Here is a 13,766-nt window from a genome sequence, read left to right on the forward strand (position 1 = left end):
TACAGAGCACATGATGGAACTAAGGGCACTCACTCATTCACTGACACAGAGCACATGATGGAACTAAGGCCACTCACTCATTCACTGATAGAGAACACATGATGGAACTAAGGGCACTCACTCATTCACTGACACAGAGCACATGATGGAACTAAGGGCACTCACTCATTCACTGACACAGAGCACATGATGGAACTAAGGGCACTCACTCATTCACTGACACAGAGCACATGATGGAACTAAGGCCACTCACTCATTCACTGATACAGAACACAGAGCACATGATGGAACTAAGGCCACTGACACAGAATACAGAGCACATGATGGAACTAAGGCCACTCACTCATTCACTGACACAGAACACAGAGCACATGATGGAACTAAGGCCACTCACTCATTCACTGACACAGAACACAGAGCACATGATGGAACTAAGGCCACTCACTCATTCACTGATACAGAACACAGAGCACATGATGGAACTAAGGCCACTCATTCACTGATACAGAACACATGATGGAACTAAGGCCACTCACTCATTCACTGACACAGAACACAGAGCACATGATGGAACTAAGGCCACTCACTCATTCACTGACACAGAACACAGAGCACATGATGGAACTAAGGCCACTCACTCATTCATTGATATAGAATACAGAGCACATGATGGAACTAAGGCCACTCACTCATTCACTGATACAGAACACAGAGCACACGATGGAACTAAGGCCACTCATTCACTGATACAGAACACATGATGGAACTAAGGCCACTGATACAGAACACAGAGCACATGATGGAACTAAGGCCACTGACACAGAACACAGAGCACATGATGGAACTAAGGCCACTCACTCATTCACTGACACAGAATACAGAGCACATGATGGAACTAAGGCCACTCACTCATTCACTGACACAGAACACAGAGCACATGATGGAACTAAGGCCACTCACTCATTCGCTGATACAGAACACACGATGGAACTAAGGCCACTTACTCATTCACTGACACAGAGCACATGATGGAACTAAGGCCACTCACTCATTCACTGATACAGAACACAGAGCACATGATGGAACTAAGGCCACTCACTCATTCACTGATACAGAACACAGAGCACATGATGGAACTACTCAGACAGCCGAGTTCTTTACCAAAGTTATTCTGAGATACAGGAGGAAACAGAGTAAGAGACTGATTGGTCAATTCACTTCCTGATGTATTCAGTTGCTATGGGGACCAGCACCAAAAGCCCCCTAAGAGATTAAGGAGACATGTATAAATGTTGTTCCACTCACTCTGTTCACAGCTGGTCCCAATGAAGCCGGTGAGACAGGCACACTGTCCTGTCATGGGATCACAGTTTCCGCCATTCTGACAGCGACACACCCCAGTACAGTCTCTACCATAGAACCCTAATGGACAACCTGGTGAGGGGAGTAAGAGGAGGGATGAGGGAGTGAGAGACGCAGATAGAGTGGGGAGTGAGTGATGGTGAGGGAGAGAGAGAGAGAGAAAGAGAAGGGTTAGGGAGGGAGTAAGGGAGAGACAGAGAGATAGCCAGACAGAGAGACAGACAGAGAGATAGTCAGCATCAGTGAGATAGTCAGACAGAGAGATAGTCAGCATCAGAGAGATAGTCAGCATCAAAGAGGTAGTCAGCATCAGAGAGATAGTAAGACAGAGAGATAGCCAGCATCAGAGAGATAATCAGACAGAGAGATAGTCAGCATCAGAGAGATAATCAGACAAAGAGGTAGTCAGCATCAGAGAGATAGCCAGCATCAGAGAGATAATCAGACAAAGAGGTAGTCAGCATCAGAGAGATAATCAGACAAAGAGGTAGTCAGCATCAGAGAGATAGCCAGCATCAGAGAGATAATCAGACAAAGAGGTAGTCAGCATCAGAGAGATAGCCAGCATCAGAGAGATAATCAGACAAAGAGATAGTCAGCATCAGAGAGATAATCAGACAAAGAGGTAGTCAGCATCAGAGAGATAGTCAGACAGAGAGATAGTCAGCATCAGAAAGATAGTCAGCATCAAAGAGGTAGTCAGCATCAGAGAGATAATCAGGTGGCATCATGAGGAGGACAATTATGTGGATATATTGAAGCAACATCTCAAGACATCAGTCAGGAAGTTAAAGCTTGGACGCAAATGGGCCTTCCAAATGGATAATGACCCCAAGCATACTTCCAAAGTTGTGGCAAAATGGCTTCAGGGCAACAAAGTCAAGGTATCAGAGTGGCCATCACAAAGCCCTGACCTCAATCCGATAGAAAATTTGTGGAAAGAACTGAAAAAGCGTGTGCGAGCAAGGAGGCCTACAAACCTGACTCAGTTTCACCAGCTCTGTCAGGAGGAATGGGACAAAATTCACCCAATTTATTGAGTGTATATAAACTCCTGACTCACTGGGAATGTGATGAAAGAAATAAAAGCTGAAATAAATAATTATCTCTACTTCTGACATTTCACATTCTTAAAATAAAGTGGTGATCCTAACTGACCTAAAACAGGGAATTTTTACTTGGATTAAATGTCAGGAATTATGAAAAACTGAGTTTAAATGTATTTGGCTAAGGTGTATGTGAACTTCCGACTTCAACTGACCTTCCGACCTCAATCTTCTCCCTTCCGTCTGCGAATTTATTCAATGTTTGCAACATTTGTCCGATCCCTTGCATACCTCTCTCCCCAGGATGGTGGCCCAGCTACACTGTTATTCCTTATTAACACCAAGGTCAGCTAGATAACAGTGGCCACAGGGAGAAGCAACTCTCCCTCTCTGGCTGGAATTTGAGATCATCCACTGAAAGACGGAGAGAGAAATGCTGTCTCTGAACACATGCAGGAAAAAAGTTCCAGTGTGATTCATTTGATTTATTCATTCTTATTGTCAGAGTTGATAGTACTATATTACTATACTATACTATATTCTTCCGGTGTTTTATTGTTGTATTATATGTTAAATAACCTGAGGTGGTGTAATGGTTTGGCCACTTCAAGAAGTCTTACACGATGTGCATTGTTAATTAATTGTCACCTTATTTCAGTCTCATCTGAAAGTTGTAAATTCTTGGTTATCTTCACGAACCCTGGATAACAAGTTGAATCAGCAATACAAAATTGGGTTTAATTATTTATTTACTAAATACCTAACTAATCACACAGAATTCCATTTACACAGAATTAATCATACCTTGATTACAAATTATATCATGAAGGAAAACATCCCTAGCAGAGGGAACAGATATGACAGCTGGTTACACAAAGAAAAGGGGCTGGGTTTGAGTGAAAGAACACCACCAAACCAGAGAGAACACCACCAAACCAAACAGAACAACACCAAACCAGAGAGAACACCACCAAACCAGAGAGAACACCACCAAACCAGAGAACAACACCAAACCAGAGAACACCACCAAACCAGAGAGAACAACACCAAACCAGAGAACACCACCAAACCAGAGAGAACACCACCAAACCAGAGAGAACAACACCAAACCAGAGAGAACAACACCAAACCAGAGAGAACAACACAAGTCACACGGCATTGCAGCCCAGTAAAGACTGAACTATAATGGAGAGGGAACATGGTAGGCTGTGCTATCAACATCAGAGACAATGTTGACAGTGCATCAAATTTCCCATGAATAAAAGATGAAATGCCTGTTTAATATGTGACTGATGAGGATAATACAATGGCCTTAGTTTATTCAGTGGTGCCTTTACAGTTATATGATATAATTGAACATGATATAATATACCATGTCTGACATACTAGTAAAACTATAGGCAATCTTTGTGCAATATTTTCATCCCACTGGATTACTATACTGGTATACACACTGCAGTACACACTGCAGTACTGTTAGACTGCCAGTAGATGTCACTGTGTGTCACTGTGTGTCTGTCTGCTGCAGTACCATTGGACTACCAGTAGATGTCACTGTGTCTGTCTGAATCAGTACCGTTAGACTGCCAGTAGATGTCACTGTGTGTTTGTCTGCTGCAGTACCATTGGACTACCAGTAGATGTCACTGTGTCTGTCTGAATCAGTACCGTTAGACTACCAGTAGATGTCTCGGTGTGTCTGTCTGCTGCAGTACTGTTGGAAGGCCAGTAGATGTCACTGTGTGTCTGTCTGCTGCAGTACCATTGGACTGCCAGTAGATGTCACTGTATCTGTCTGAATCAGTACCCGTTAGACTACCAGTAGATGTCTCGGTGTGTCTGCTGCAGTACTGTTGGAAGGCCAGTAGATGCCACTGTGTGTCTGTGTGTGAGCTGACGGCTATGCTGTGTGCTATGAGACCTACACCAGGACTACACCTGCATTCACAAACTGACACACAGTTACACACAAACACAGTGACATACAGCCATGCAGAGACTCAGTCAACAGGAGACACACACACACACACACACACACACACACACACACACACACACACACACACACACACACACACACACACACTTCAAACACACACCCATCAGTCATAGGCCTTCCTGATTTTAACCAATACCAGACACCCTTAGTATCTTATGTAAAGTGGGCTAAACACACTATGACAGACTACTTACTATGGTGGATAAAGTATATTATTTTTCATGGCATGATGCTTTAAACCATCTGATTCTAGTCTTTGCCATTGAGTGATATATAACTCATGTGAGTTTTTTGAGTTAGAGAGATCAAGAGAGTAGTAAAGAGAGAGATCAAGAGAGTAGTAAAGAGAGAGAGAGAGAGAGAGATCAAGAGAGTAGTAAAAGAGAGAGAGAGAGATCAAGAGAGTAGTAAAGAGAGAGAGAGAGATCAAGAGAGTAGTAAAGAGAGAGAGAGAGAATCAAGAGAGTAGTAGAGAGAGAGAGAGAGAGAGAGAGAGAGAGAGAGAGAGGAGAGAGAGAGAGAGAGAGATATATATATATATATATATATATAGAGAGAGAGAGAGAGAGATGGACCCACTGGTTGCCTTCTAGGTTAAAGAGCTGGTAGTTCCTATCCACTAAACTACCAGGTGTGACACAGGGAAGAGACTCAGGGGGTATGCTAATTTGATATAAAGCAGACCTATGTCACAGCTGGCTAGAAATTAATAAGGTAATAAACTCAACAGAAAATGTCCTCCTGTGTGCAATCCTGTGTGATCTGTCACATGGTCTCAGTATGTATACACCTGTTCTGAAAGGTCCCAGACTCTGCAACACCACTAAGCAAGTGGCACTATGAAGTCCAAGGAGCTCTCCAAACAGGTCAGGGACAAAGTTGTGGAGAAGTACAGATCAGGGTTGGGTTATAAAAAAAAAATATCTGAAACTTTGAACATCCCACGGAGCATCATTAAAGAGAGGGCCACCCACCAAAACTCACAGACCAGACGGGCATTAATCAGAGAGGAAACAAAGAGACCAAAGATAACCCTGAAGGAGCTGCAAAGCTCCACAGCGGAGATTGGAGAATCTGTCCATAGGACCACTAAGTCGTACACTCCACAGAACTGGTCTTTACGGAAGCGTGGCCAGAAAAAAAGCTATTGTTGTGGCTAGGGGACACCCCCCCCCCCCCATTCAGCTGAAAAGGTGGCGTGGGAAATTCAAGAAATATTCTTCATAAATATTTAACTTTCACACATTAACAAGTCCAATACAGCAAATGAAAGATAAACATCTTGTTAATCTACCCATCATTTTTAAAAATGTTTTACAGGGAAAACACAACATATATTTATGTTAGATCACCACTAAATTCAAAAACACACACAGCCATTTTTCACAGCCAAAGATAGAGTCACAAAAGCAGAAATATAGATAAAATGAATCACTAACTTTTGATTATCTCCATCAGATGACACTCATAGGACATCATGTTATACATGTATTGTGTGTTTTGTTCGATAATGTGCATATATATATATATATATATAAAAATCTCAGTTTACATTGGCGCGTTATCAATCCATATTTAGGATGTTTTTTAAACATTAATCAGCAATAAGGTTCCAACCGGAGAATTTCATTGTCTGAAGAAAAGCATAGGAACGGGAGGACACTCTCTCGTGACCGCGCGTAACGAGACCGAGGCTTTCTGCCAAACCACCCACTCAAAGAGCTATTATGAGCCCCACGTTTATAGTAGAATCATACAACCAGAATCTAAAGACGGTGACATCTTGTGGAAGACCTAGGAAGTGCATGCTCATCCATATCTAACATGGACTTCAAATGGCACTGTTCTCAAAATCGAGTTCTCACTTCCTGTTTGGATTTCTTCTCAGGTTTTCATCTGCCATATGAGTTCTGTTATACTCAAAGACATAATTCAAACAGTTTTCGAAACTTCAGAGTGTTTTCCATCCACCAGTAATAATAATATGCATATATTCCCATCTGGGAAAGAGTAGGAGGCAGTTTACTCTGGGCACGCCTTTCATCCAAAAGTGAAAATGCTGCCCCCTAGCCCCAACAGGAAAGAACAGAAAGAAATAAGCAAACATGTTTGGCCAAAAGGCATGTGGAAGAAGGTGGCCATCAAGGAAAATGCAATGTCTTGCGCAAACTCAACACCTCTCGTCACCCTGAGAACACCATCCGTTGTTTTTCATCGGCAGGGACTGGAAAATTGGTTAGAATTGAAGGAATGATGGATGGCGCTAAATACAGGGAAATTCTTGAGGGAAACCTGTTTCAGTCTTCCAGAGATTTGAGACTGAGACGGAGGTTCACCTTCCAGCAGGACAATGATCCTAAGCATACTGCTAAAGCAACACTTGAGTGGTTTAAGGGGAAACCTCTAGTCAAAGCCCAGACCTCAATCCAATTGAGAATCTGTGGTATGACTTAAAGATTGCTGTACACCAGCGGAACCCATTCAACTTGAAGGAGCTGGAGCAGTTTTGCCTTGAAAAATGGGCAAAAATCCCAGTGGCTAGATGTGTCAAGCTTATAGAGACATACCCCAAGAGACTTGCAGCTGTAATTTCTGCAAAAGGTGGCTCTACAAAGTATTGACTTTGGGAGGGTGAATAGTTTTCATTTTTTTTGTCTAATTTCTTGTTTGTTTCGCAATAAAAAAATATTTCGCATCTTCAAAGTGGTAGGCTAGTAGTTAGTAGTTGGTAGTTGTGTAAATCAAATGATACAACCCCCCCAAAATCTATTTTAATTCCAGGTTGTAAGGCAACTAAATAGGAAAAATGCCACAGGGATGAATACTTTCGCAAGCCACTGTATATCCCCACAATAGAATCCCCGTACTTTAATGTGTGAAATTTACACATTTCCCAAAAATATTTTTCAATTTCGCGCGCTTCCTTTTCAGCAGAATGTTGTCGAGGGGTTCCACGCTAGAAAGGTTAAACTTTTCAACATTATCCTCAGCTCTGGCATATTTCCCAACATTTGATCACCTCAATCCACAAAAGTGGAGACAAATCTGACCCTAATAACTACAGTGGCATCTTCTGCAGTATCATCAACAGCAGACTCCAACATTTCCTCAGCGAAAACAATGTCCTGAGCAAATGTGAAATTGTCTTCTTACCAAAATAGGTACGACAGACCATGTCTACACACTCTAATTGACCAACAAACAACACAAAACAAAAGCAAAGTTTTTTTTCATGCTTTGTTGATAAACAAAATAAAAAAGATTGACTCAATTTGGCATGAGGGTCTGCTATATAAATTGATGGAATACAGTGTTTGGGGGGGACATACCATATTATAAAATCATTGTACACAAATGAGCAGTTAAAATTGGAAATAAACACACATATTTATTTCCACGGGGTTGTGGGGCGAGACAGGGATGCAGCTTGAGCCCCACCCTCTTCAACATATACAGTGGGGCAAAAAAGTATTTAGTCAGCCACCAATTGTGCAAGTTCTCCCACTTAAAAAGATGATAGAGGCCTGTAATTTTTATCATAGGTACACCTCAACTATGACAAAATGAGAGAAAAAAATCCAGAAAATCACATTGTAGGATGATACGGAACCGCTATTATTTTTTATTTTTTAGACCTTATAGCAAGAACACCTTAGCCATCAGAAGCTAACCAGCTAATTAGCTACAAGCTATTTAGTCATTGTTAGCCACTGCTAGCGACCTTTACCTTCTGCACAGATACCAGCCCTTTAAAAAAAATGTTTTAGCCTGGATAATACTCGCCAGCCTATCAGTAACGGATTGTCTCTCCACTACAATGCCGGATTTCTGCCGTAATCCCTGGACCATTACTCCTAATCTTCACAGCTAGCTAGCACCCACCGAGTTACCCAGTACCGAAGCTATCCCTGAGGCCTACCTCCCGGCCTACTCAGTTGTTCACCCGAACTCCACCCAAACACGGCTAGAACACACTACTCCACCAGATCCTTGCCGTAAGCTCTGGACCTTGACACTGGATCACCATTGCTACCGAGTGGCTATAGTGGCTAACGCCCCTGCCCCGAAACTAGCACCAGTTAGCCGTGAGCCAGGCGCATCTCCCGGCTAGAAAACTAAATTACTAAAACTACAATACCTCTTTCGCTCATCCGCTGTGCCTTCAACCAGCGTCCGTCGGTTCTACTAGCCCTGGGCTACTAACTTTAAATGCCGTGTCGCCCACGTGCCACTACTCCACGGCTTCCCTGTTCCTTCTATTGCCATCCCCTGGACCCTATGGTCACTTGGCTACATAGCTGATGCCTGCTGGACTGTCCAATAATCACAGAACTCCATTCTGTTTATTTCTTGTTTATCTGTCGGCCCCAGCCGCGAACCCATTCTCTGTGTGTAGTTAACCGACCCTCTCTGCCCAGTCATCGCCATTTTACCTGCTGTTGTTGTGTTAGTTGATTAGCTGTTGTTGTCTCACCCGTTGTTGTCTTAGCTAGCTCTCCCAATCAACACCTGTGATTACTGTATGCCTCGCTGTATGTCTCTCTCAAATGTCAATATGCCTTGTATACTGTTGTTCAGGATAGTTATTATTGTTTAAGTTTACAACGGAGCCCCTAGTTCCACTCTTCATACCTCTGATACCTCCTTTGTCCCACCTCCCACACATGTGGTGACCTCACCCATTATAACCAGCTTATCCAGAAATACAAACTCTCTTATCATCACTCAGTGCCTGGGCTTACCTCCGCTGTACCCGCACCCCACCATACCCCTGTCTGCACATTATGCCCTAAATCTATTCTACCATGCCCAGAAATCTGCTCCTTTTATTCTTTGTCCCCAACGCTCTAGGCGACCAGTTTTGATAGCCTTTTAGCCGTACCCTCATCCTACTCCTCCTCTGTGCCTCGGGTGATGTGGAGGTAAACCCAGGCCCTGCGTGTCCCCAGGCACCCTCATTTGTTGACTTCTGTGATCAAAAAAGCCTTGGTTTCATGCTTGTCAACATCAGAAGCCTCCTCAGGAAGGCCACTAACAATTCTGAGATTTCCATCCCCAACTACAACATTTTCCGTCAAGATAGAACTGTCAAAGGGGGAGGAGTTGCAATCTACTGCAGGGATAGCCTGCAAAGTTCTTTCATACTTTCCAGGTCTATACCCAAACAGTTTGAACTTCTAATTTAAAAAATTAACCTCTCTAGAAATGTCTCTCACTGTTGCCGCCTGCTATTGTACTGTACAGTACTATCAGTACCAAAAAGCCAAGGCTTTTGACTCTGTCAATCACCGTATTCTTATTGGCAGACTCAATAGCCTTGATTTTTCTAATGACCGCCTCGCCTGGTTCACCAACTACTTCTCTGATAGAGTTCAGTGTGTCAAATTGGAGGGCATATTGTCCGAACCTCTGGCAGTCTCTATGGGGGTGCCACAGGGTTCAATTCTCAGGCTGACCCTTTTCTCTGTTTTTATCAATGATGTCGCTCTTGCTGCGGGCGATTCCCTGATACACCTCTACGCAGACGACACCATTCTGTATACCTCTGGCCCTTCCTTGGACACTGTGCTAACTAACCTCCAAACGAGCTTCAATGCCATACAACACTACTTCCGTGGCCTCCAACTGCTCTTAAACGCTAGTAAAACCAAATGCATGCTTTTCAACCGTTCGCTGCCAGCACCCACCCGCCCGACTAGCATCACCACCCTGGACGGTTCCGACCTAGAATATGTGGACAACTATAAATACCTAGGTGTGTGGCTAGACTGTAAACTCTCCTTCCAGACTCATATTAAACATCTCCAATCCAAAATCAAATTTAGAATCGGCTTCCTATTTCTTCCTATTTCGCAACAAAGCCTCCTTCACTCACGCCGCCAAACTTACCCTAAAACTTATCCTACCAATCCTTGACTTCGGCGATGTCATCTACAAAATAGCTTCCAATACTCTACTCAGCAAACTGGATGCAGTTTACCACTGCGACCTGTATGCTCTAGTCGGCTGGCCCTCACTACATATTCGTCGCCAGACCCACTGGCTCCAGGTCATCTATAAGTCTATGCTAGGTAAAGCTCCGCCTTATCTCAGTTCACTGGTCACGATAACAACACCCACCCGTACGTAGCACACGTTCCAGCAGGTATATCTCACTGGTCATCCCCAAAGGCAACACCTCATTTGGCCGCCTTTCCTTCCAGTTCTCTGCTGCCAGTGACTGGAACGAATGGCAAAAATCGCTGAAGTTGGAGACTTTTATTTCCCTCACCAACTTTAAACATCAACTATCTGAGCAGCTAACCGATCGCTGCAGCTGTAAATGTCCAACTGTAAATAGCCCACCCAATCTACCTACCTCATCCCCATACTGTTTTTATTTTATTTTATGCTCTTTTGCACACCAATATCTCTACCTGTACATGACCATCTGATCATTTATCACTCCAGTGTTAATCTGCTAAATTGTAATTATTCGCTCCTGTGGCCTATTTATTGTCTACCTCCTCATGCCTTTTGCACACAATGTATATAGACTCTCTTTTCTCTACGGTGTCATTGACTTGTTTATTGTGTTATTGACTTGTTTATTGTTTACTCCATGTGTAACTCTGTGTTGTTGTCTGTGTCACACTGCTTTGCTTTATCTTGGCCAGGTCGCAGTTGTAAATGAGAACTTGTTCTCAACTAGCCTACCTGGTTAAATAAAGGTGTTCTGAACTGGCCTACCTGGTTAAATTAAGGGAACTTGTTCTCAACTGGCCTACCTGGTTAAATAAAGGTGTTCTGAAATGGCCTACATGGTTAAATAAAGGTGTTCTGAACTGGCCTACCTGGTTAAATAAAGGTGTTCTGAACTGGCCTACCTGGTTAAATAAAGGTGTTCTGAACTGGCCTACCTGGTTAAATAAAGGTGTTCTGAACTGGCCTACCTGGTTAAATAAAGGTGTTCTCAACTAGCCTACCTGGTTAAATAAAGGTCTTCTCAACTGGCCTACCTGGTTAAATAAAGGTCTTCTCAACTGGCCTACCTGGTTAAATAAAGGTGTTCTCAACTAGCCTACATGGTTAAATAAAGGTGTTCTCAACTAGCCTACCTGGTTAAATAAAGGTGTTCTCAACTGGCCTACCTGGTTAAATAAAGGTGTTCTCAACTAGCCTACCTGGTTAAATAAAGGTGTTCTCAACTAGCCTACCTGGTTAAATAAAGGTCTTCTCAACTGGCCTACCTGGTTAAATAAAGGTCTTCTCAACTGGCCTACCTGGTTAAATAAAGGTGTTCTCAACTAGCCTACATGGTTAAATAAAGGTGTTCTCAACTAGCCTACCTGGTTAAATAAAGGTGTTCTCAACTGGCCTACCTGGTTAAATAAAGGTGTTCTCAACTGGCCTACCTGGTTAAATAAAGGTGTTCTCAACTGGCCTACCTGGTTAAATAAAGGTGTTCTCAACTGGCCTACCTGGTTAAATAAAGGTGTTCTCAACTAGCCTACCTGGTTAAATAAAGGTGTTCTCAACTAGCCACCTGGTTAAATAAAGGTTGTTCTCAACTAGCCTACCTGGTTAAATAAAGGTGTTCTCAACTGGCTAACCTGGTTAAATAAAGGTGTTCTCAACTAGCCTACCTGGTTAAATAAAGGTGTTCTCAACTGGCCTACCTGGTTAAATAAAGGTGTTCTCAACTGGCCTACCTGGTTAAATAAAGGTGTTCTCAACTAGCCTACCTGGTTAAATAAAGGTCTTCTCAACTGGCCTACCTGGTTAAATAAAGGTCTTCTCAACTGGCCTACCTGGTTAAATAAAGGTGTTCTCAACTAGCCTACATGGTTAAATAAAGGTGTTCTCAACTAGCCTACCTGGTTAAATAAAGGTGTTCTCAACTGGCCTACCTGGTTAAATAAAGGTGTTCTCAACTGGCCTACCTGGTTAAATAAAGGTGTTCTCAACTGGCCTACCTGGTTAAATAAAGGTGTTCTCAACTGGCCTACCTGGTTAAATAAAGGTGTTCTCAACTAGCCTACCTGGTTAAATAAAGGTGAAATACATTTTTTTATTTTTAAGTCTGAACGATTTCTTAAGAGACAAGGCAAGAAGGGCTTTCTATGCCATCAAAAGGAATATAAAACTTGACAAACCAATTAGGATCTGGCTAAAAAAATAATTGAATCAGTTTATAGAACCCATTGCCCTTTATGGTTGTGAGGTCTGGGGTCCGCTCACCAACCAAGACTTCACAAAATGGGACAAACACCAAATTGAGACGCTGCACGCAGAATTCTGCAAAAATATCCAAAAAACACCAAATAACGCATGCAGAGCAGAATTAGGACGATACACGATCAAAATCCTGAAAATAACTTAAATTCTACAACCACCTAAAAGGAAGTGATTCCCAAACATTCCACCACAAAACCCTCATCTACAGAGAGATGAACCTGGAGAAGAGTCCCCTCAGCCAGCTGGTCTTGGGGCTCTGTTCACAAACACAAACACACACCACAGAGCCCCAGGACAGCAACACATTTAGAACGAACCAAATGATGAGAAAACAAAAAGATAATTACTTGACACATTGGAAAGAATTAACCAAACAAACAGAGCAAACTAGAATGCTATTTAGCCCTAAACAGAGAGTACACAGTGGCAGAATACCTGACCACTGTGACTGACCCCAACCTTAAGGAAATCTTTGACTATGTATAGACTCAGTGAGCATTGCCTTGCTATTGAGAAAGGCCGCCGTTGGCAGACGTAGCTCTCAAGAGAAGACAGGCTATGTGCAACACTGCCAACAAAATGAGTTGGAAACTGAGCTGCACTTCCTAACCTCCTCTTGCCAAATGTATGACCATATTAGAGACACATATTTTCCCACTGATCACACAGACCCACAAATCAAAGAGAAAACGAATCAAAACATTGATAGACTCCCGTATATGTTTGGCGAAATACTGAAATGTGCAGCAAGATTTGTGACTTGTTGCCATGACAACGGGGGAGACCAGAGGAGCACAAACAACATAGTAAATACCAATATCTTCCCCCTACTAATGATTTGCACATCGTTAAAAACACTGTACATAGCTGATAATGTAACACGTTAAACGTCTTTTTGTTTTTTTGTAAACGTTGTTGTTTTTCGTTTCTTATCACTTTGTTTATTTCACTTGCTTTGGCAATGTAAACATGTCTTTCCCATGCCAATAAAGCCCTTAGAGAGAGAGAGAGAGAGAGAGAGGACAGAGAGAGAGAGAGAGAGAGAGAGGGACAGAGAGAGAGAGAGAGAGAGAGAGAGGGACAGAGGACAGAGAGAGAGAGAGAGAGAGGGACAGAGAGAGAGAGACAGAGAGAGAGAGAGA

The 13,766-nt window shown here is 42.8% G+C and overlaps 1 protein-coding gene across 1 annotated transcript in view; it reads right to left on the reverse strand.

Annotated features, from left to right (window-relative positions):
- The window catches only part of megf11 (multiple EGF-like-domains 11), a 496,621-nt gene that overhangs the window by 35,477 nt on the left and 447,378 nt on the right, over nt 1–13,766 (reverse strand). Inside the window, exon 16 of the mRNA XM_065002744.1 lies at nt 1,306–1,434. Coding sequence (XP_064858816.1) covers nt 1,306–1,434 — 129 coding nt within the window. The remainder of the gene's footprint in view (nt 1–1,305; nt 1,435–13,766) is intronic.

Source organism: Oncorhynchus nerka, linkage group LG17, assembly GCF_034236695.1.
Source record: "Oncorhynchus nerka isolate Pitt River linkage group LG17, Oner_Uvic_2.0, whole genome shotgun sequence".
Taxonomy (NCBI): domain Eukaryota; kingdom Metazoa; phylum Chordata; class Actinopteri; order Salmoniformes; family Salmonidae; genus Oncorhynchus; species Oncorhynchus nerka.